General features: G+C 48.1%; 1 protein-coding gene across 1 annotated transcript in view; it reads right to left on the bottom strand.

Annotated features, from left to right (window-relative positions):
- Positions 1–487: 487 nt before the first annotated feature.
- Napb (N-ethylmaleimide-sensitive factor attachment protein, beta) overlaps positions 488–7,091 on the bottom strand; it is a 35,082-nt gene continuing 28,478 nt past the window's right edge. Inside the window, exons 8-11 of the mRNA XM_005380968.2 lie at positions 5,591–5,695; positions 5,068–5,136; positions 4,674–4,724; positions 488–3,275 (exon numbers count right to left, since the gene is read on the bottom strand). Of these exons, the coding sequence (XP_005381025.1) occupies positions 3,165–3,275; positions 4,674–4,724; positions 5,068–5,136; positions 5,591–5,695 (336 nt within the window). The 3' untranslated portion in view covers positions 488–3,164. The remainder of the gene's footprint in view (positions 3,276–4,673; positions 4,725–5,067; positions 5,137–5,590; positions 5,696–7,091) is intronic.

The following is a 7,091-nucleotide window of genomic DNA, read 5'->3' on the forward strand; positions in this document are numbered from 1 at the left end:
CAGAAGACCCATGGCACTTTCTGTGCCTGACAGTCCCCACATCTCCTGGCCTGGGACGGCCTGTTCTACCAGACATTCCTTAAACCTGCTCTGAATTACTGGAGGTGCTGTAAGCAGTCAAGGTTCTGCGACGGCATGAGAGGACGAGCTGGCGCCATACCCCATACAGGCCATCTGTGCCTGGGGACAGCGCCAGGCTTCTGGGGTACTTGCCTCCGCACAGCACAAAGGCCTCCAGCACCACTCCACTTACAAGTGAGCATGGAGCCCTCAGAACTTGGGGAAGGGATGAGAGCATGAGGTCATCAGCTGGCATGTACTCTTAGTGGCCAGCAGCAGCTCAGCTTAGGGTTTCCTTCTGTACCTTGGCCTCGCTATGTGAGGACCTGCACAGTATGAAGGCCACTGCCTAAACTTCAGGGGTCAGCTTTCAGGAAAGGAAGCTACTTCTGAACATGTCAATGTAGCTAGGAAAGACTCATCAAGATGATATTCATAATTGATACTTTATTTACTGTACAGGTTCACATAAAACAAATACACTCTTTTTGCTAAGGTACGTTTATCATTACGTGTTTGGTTTTCATACTGTTGCTCCCTGCAAGGGCAACTCGGAGCCTCACAGGCAGGAGCCTGCTACGGTCTCAGGTCACACTCTGCAGCGGGCAGGGCACGGGCATGCGGTGCCGCAGAGCCTCCACAGGAAGTCTCGAAGGTCTGCATTTGAACACTGGGAATGCACAACACCAGAGGAACAATGACTGCACAGGGGCTGGTGCATGTACTTCGGTTAAAGTGACGCCACCACACTCGGTCACAAGTGTGCAAAAATACTGTTTTCAGATCATTAAATAAAAAAGGAATTCACACAAGCTATAAAATTGTTGCCACAAAAAGCAAAGCTTTCTTGTAAGAAATATGAACTGACTTCAACTATGCACTGACCCCAGAGCTGCAAGAAAAACAAGAACTGTAACATAAATGATCGTTCTGTTCTGCTCATAGACAACATTCTGAAACCTGGAAAGCTACATCCCGGCCATCCTGAGACATGGCACCGCTCTGCGTCAAGGGACATTTGGGGAAGCGAGTTTGCACTTGACTGTCTGGGCTCCTTTCTCATTCTCCTTTTACTGATTCTGGCAGGTCTGTTCTTGCCACTGTAATCACTTTTATTCTTTTCACATGAAATATGAGGAACAAAACTTATTTCTTACCCCAGGCACTGGTCCCAGCATTTATTTTAATAGAAACAAGCCACTCTGCTGACTCAGCGAAATAATAGAGACTCTGTGTATGAAAACCACACCTTCTTCCGATGGGCCTGTGAGGGGGTCACGCTGAATGCTACGCCAAGTGCCCCGGAGAACAGCACCTGGTTTCTACTTCACAAGGCCACAGAAGAGTCTGAGCTAGAGGGGCCAACATAGCTCCTTAGCTGGCTAGTGCGGCAACTGACTCAGAGCCAAAGGATGCGAACCAGAGCCACCTGCCTTCTCGTTCCAGATGTACACATGGCTGGCCTGGAACACACCAGGTACAGCAGTAGAACCTACTTTCCTCTGGCCATTCTTTCAGAGGAGATTCTACCTGGTGTCAAGGAGCACGCACCTAGGCTTCAGTCCAAACCCTACCCTAACAGATAGGTGCTTCCATTCAAGAACCCAGAAACCCACAAGTGAGACTCCAGGGCCTGTTCCTCTATGCCCACTGGACACTGGGACACCACTGAGCCTCCTGCACCCCAGGACACTAGGCCCGTCACCACCGTGGCTGGGTGGCTGGATGCAACCTCTGCATCAGCCTCGGAGCGTGCTTTCCCACTTTACTCCCTTTCCCCTCTCACCAGACTGATGACCTGCTTTTCCCCTCATCACCCCAGACTGATGACCTGCTTTCCAGCCCTCCTCCTCCAGGCTCACTACTGGCTGGGGAAAGCCACTCTACTTCTGCACAGCAAAAGCCTGACACTCCTAGCTGAGAACCACTAAAAACTGCAACCTCATCAGATACTCCTCACCCTCTGACGAAACACAGAAGGGTTTGTGGTCTGGCAGTAAGGGCAGCAGCACAATCTAGAAAGGGATGTGAGATCTGCCAGGCATCTCAAACCATTTTAGCACAAAAGTATGCATGGGAGACTCAGGGAATAAGCCCATGTCCGAGTGCTGCACCTCCGAGGACCATGTTCTCAGCTCCCGAGCACACACAGGTCAGGGACCCAACAGGTCAGCACAGGCTACAATAAGCCCACCAGCTTAGAGACAATCCAATCCCCAGATGCAAGGCAGGGGGCTCGCCCAGCCAGACACACTGTAACTTCCTGTGCCATCCTGAGCACCCAACAGATGGGTAAAAGCAATCACACACACTTGCACGCTGACTGCACAGTACCCCCCACCCCCGCCACAAGCATGGCACAGAAGACAGCGCGAATGAATGCCCTTTCACCCCACACAAAGCAGAGACTTTCTCCCGAGAAAGGAACAGTTCTGCTTCTCACACACTTTAGAAACTTGGGGGTGTGTGCTTAAGTACAAACCCATCAAATCCACCCTGACTTTCATCCACACAAGAAGCAAGTCCTGCCAGCAAGCTGCTCCTCCCAAAGCAAGTGATGCTCACAGACCCCACCACTCTGAGTTCTGCCATGGGCACGTGAACACACAGACAATATAAGCAAGCTGTCACTAGCACCATCAAGAGATCACAGAGAATAAAAATAAACCATTCCTAATGAGGTCATAACGTCACCCTATTATCCATCCCAGAATGAATGCACTGAAAGAACACATCCAGATACCAACACACGGAGTCTGTGAAGCGTCCATTAGACGAGTCCCAGAGTCCAGGGAACAGAACACAAACACAGCAGCATGAAAGAGGGGCCTGTGGACGTCACGGACGGGAGTAAGATCTGAAGCACTCCTTGAGAAGCTCTGGGGGCCGAGCATGAAATGTACTCTGGTTGTCACAAACACAACAGCGACAGGAGCCTCCCATTCAGTCGCTGCACAGTCACGCAGACATAGTGCGCCGAACAACACAGATCGCTGGGCTCACAGGCAACAGAATGAAGCCATTAAATGGGTATCCCATGGGATCACTTGGCCCTAACACAAACTAAAGAGGAGTGCGCTACATGCCACGAAGACAGAGACGCTTCACTTTAGGTCTCCGTCCCCTTCGCCATCACCCTGGATGGACTTCTTGATACGCAGCAACATGGTGGTCAGCCACTGGTCCAAGCGCGATATTGAGTCAAACTCCTTTACCTGGATTAAGGAACGAGGAACAGGAATTACTCAATGGAAACACACTCCAGCACAACAGCAGTGAGCCATGCTCCTTACACCCTTTCCAGCAATAACCCACCAGCTTCCTTCACTGGGCTACTGCAGTGTGGCCTGGTTAACCTCCAGCACCACAAAAAGTTTTCTAAAGTTTATCTTTCATTATTTTATGACTATTTTGATGGCACTGGTGCCAAGTACCTATACATGTGCATGACTAACACTGGAACTGGAAGAGTGACAGGAAGCTTGACTCGGGGATGTGGAGAATTAATTCCCCTGGTGGCACGGGGCAGAGCTAGGAGGGACTGGAGCAGAACCCCTTTCATCATCTCACTGTGCTGCTGAAGACCACCACTGGAACAGTACGCAAGCAGTTTAGGGGAAAAGCTGAATAGGAAGATATTCTTTCCCAACACTCCTTCAGGGTCCTGATGAACATAGAACGTATTTTTGTTTGTTTTCTGAGACAAGGCCTTGCTCTGGTTCAGGCTGGCCTCAAACTCACTATGTACCTGAGGCTGGCCTCGAAGTTGCAGCAATCTGCCTACCCCAGAGTGCTTGGATTACAGGTGTGCACCACCATGCCTGGCTTACAATTAATCCGTTAACAGAAGACATGGAGACATCTACTTGATTTTAAACATGACATGGTAAAAGATAGGAAAATACAAAAGACAAAGGAAAGAAGATTTATCTAATGCCACAAATATACCGAACCTTGTCTTTATACTTTTTCCTTTGTACCAAGAACTGAACTCAGGATCATGCACTTGCCAGGCAGGTGCTGTGCTGCTGAGCTACATCCCTGACTCGTTTTTATACTTTATATTTGAGCTAAGTTTACCTTATACTTATTTATGAATCAGATCATTTTCAAAAGAAAAAACTGAAATAGCAAACTGCAGCAGCACCTGTTATCTTCTCTCAAAGGAGCTCACAGCTAAGTTAGTTTTGAGCGTAAGTTAGGAACAGTGCTGACGGGCCAGGGATATAGCTCAGTGGCGCAAGTGCCTGCCTGGCAAGTGCAAGGTACTGAGTTCAATTCCCAGTCCACCCCCACCTCCAAAAAAAAAGAAAAAAGAAAATCAAAGAACAGTGCTGAACACAACTGGAATGTCAATATGGCCAATGGTGAACAGAACTGCCTATTTCAGGGGTGGTGAACCTATAGCATATAGGCTGCAGCAGTTTTCCTTATCATGGAAAGTTCTAAAAGGTTCATTATTACTGGGCTAATTTGTGAAGAAAATGAAACATGACCTCTGGAAAATACAGCTGAAATCATGTTCAAATAAACATCCAGAATTTACACAACAGCAAGAAGTTTCTACAAAGTAAACCTTCAAAAATGCACGATATCCTAAAGGTCTAACTTACTGCTTCAGTGTAAGCTTCACTGTTCTGTTCTTCATGAGCTTCTAGAAGTTTCTGGTGGCAATAAAAAAAAAATGAAAAAACAATTAACTGGTTGGGTCCTCAAAATTTCATTTCTAAAGGGACACTTTAAACAGACCCAATCTTGGTAGTGCATTAAGGGAGGTTGCCAGAATCTCAGGGCACTGGGACAATGTGTGCCCTGCCCAGAGGCCTGGCTTTGGAGAGGCACACAGGCTCTGGTCCTCACCCCGCAGGCAGCAGCACACCTCAAGAAGAGCAGGAGAGCACTGAACCCTTGGTGCAAGCCGACACATGCAAACATGACGTCATACCCGGACCCACGAGGAGCCATCATCCAAGAGCAAAGGCTGGTTTAAAGTTCGTAATTACTCACTTTCAATAATTTACACTCTCTTGAATCAGTAAATGCTGGAAACATCTCCTCATATTTCTCAAGAGCAAGCTGAGGGAGGAAAGACACTAGTCAGCTTTAGACTTACTGGACTAGAAGGAAACTTCCGATACTCCGCTAACGTGCTGCATCTGCTAGGTAGAGAGGCTGTTCCTCGACTCAGCCTGACTCCGACCTTGACCTTGGCCCAAGTGAGCCATAGGCCAGATGCCCACGAGCTCGTCCTTCTGCAGCCCCGATGGCCACTTGGCAGCCTTGCCCATACCACCAGCTTCCATGGATTTCCAGCTTCTTCTCCATCCTCAGCTACCTCCCCTCCCTAATTACTCTGCTTTCCTGTTCCCTTCTTAGCCTCTCTGGAGCACAGTGTGAAGCAGAGCTTGAGGAGAACACCCTTCCTAGTCTAGATGTGGATCCACAGCACTGAGTCCCTGTATGGACGTCCTCAATTCAGTCTGGCTCAACCCCACTGAAGGGCACCAGCATGAGCAGCAGGTGACCTTACCTTGGCATTCAGCTCGTCCACAATGAAGTGGCAGAGTGCCGCCTTGAAGAAGTAGTCCTTGGCGCTGTACTTCAGCAGAGGGTTGTCCATCGTGCTCGCCCCGACCTGGTGCAGAGGCGGAGTGTTATGGTTTGTGTTTGCATGTCCCCTGAAATCCTCATGCAGTCATGGGGTGGGCTTCTAGATTTTTGATTGATCCGTAGTCCAATACTGGGATTATGGGTGTGAGTGCTATGACAGTTTGCATACAATGTAAGGGAGGGAAAGAGGCTGCTTGCCGCTATTCCTCCCTTTTCCTCTTGTTGCTGTCTTCCACCGCCATGAACGGTTGCCCTGTGCCATGTGCCCCTCTGCCTTGGAGCCAGCCGAGTACAGACTGAAATCCCCACGAACTGTAAGCTAAATAAACCTTTCCTTCCTTAATTTTGGGCATTGGGTATTTTGTCCCAGCAACCAGAGAAAAATAATCAAGACACACACTCAGGCCCTCGAGGTTCTGTGGTCATAGGAAGTTTGGGTGTCCTGAGGGCTTTGTTTCGCTTTCTTTCTGCTTTTCAAGAGAAAAGTAACCAAGACATGGAGTCAAAGCCAAGCTCTGCCGTCATGCACTTGCCTGCTGCCCTTAAGAAAACACTCACCAACCTCATTTAGTTTAGCTACAGAGTTGTTCTTCCAATACAATTCAAGGGTAGTAAAACTCAAGTAAGACAAAACAAAGGTATTTACTGCAAGCCACATTATAATTAAACTTCTGAAACTTGAAAGCAAGCAAAAGAATCTGAACATGGCCTGAGAAAAGTAATAACCACCTAGCACAGAAAGAACAACACTGAATATTCTTCACACGGAAGGAAAAGAACTATCAACCCAGAACAGAACACTTGGGGAAATGTGTCAGGAACAACAGGGAAATCCAGATGCTCCCAGACAGAGCAAATGTGCACGAGCTGGCATCGACAGACTGCGCTGGAAGCATGGCACACAGATGCTCTCTAACAAGAAAGGATCAGGAGGAGAGAGAACCTTGGAACAACACAAAGAAACAAAGAACACAGTACAGTGGGCTTTCCTTCTCCTGACTTTCTAAACTGCTTGATGGTGGAAGAAAAATTCCAACACCAATAGATGTGGTTCTACTCTGTACCCAAAATACCGAGACAATCACATACTGCAGGGGAGGGCGATAAAAGGCAAGATGGGAAAAGAGTCTGTCTCACTAAACTGACAAAATCATGACACCACAGTCTAGGACAAGTTACAAACGTACAATGCAAACCCCAAGCAAACAATGAAAAAAGCTAGTCGAAGACACAGTAAATGAAACAGACAGCCAGGTAACCCACAAGAAGGAAGGATAAAGAAAACAGGCATGAAAAATAGCACAAATAAAAGCAACCATAAAGTGACAAACTTAAGCCCTAGCACATCAAAAATTAAATGTGTCTGAGGGGCTGGGGATTTAGCTCAGCGGCAAAAGCGCCTGCCTGGCATGCGCAAGGTC

Source organism: Chinchilla lanigera, unplaced genomic scaffold, assembly GCF_000276665.1.
Source record: "Chinchilla lanigera isolate Chin_1 unplaced genomic scaffold, ChiLan1.0 scaffold00014, whole genome shotgun sequence".
NCBI lineage: Eukaryota > Metazoa > Chordata > Mammalia > Rodentia > Chinchillidae > Chinchilla > Chinchilla lanigera.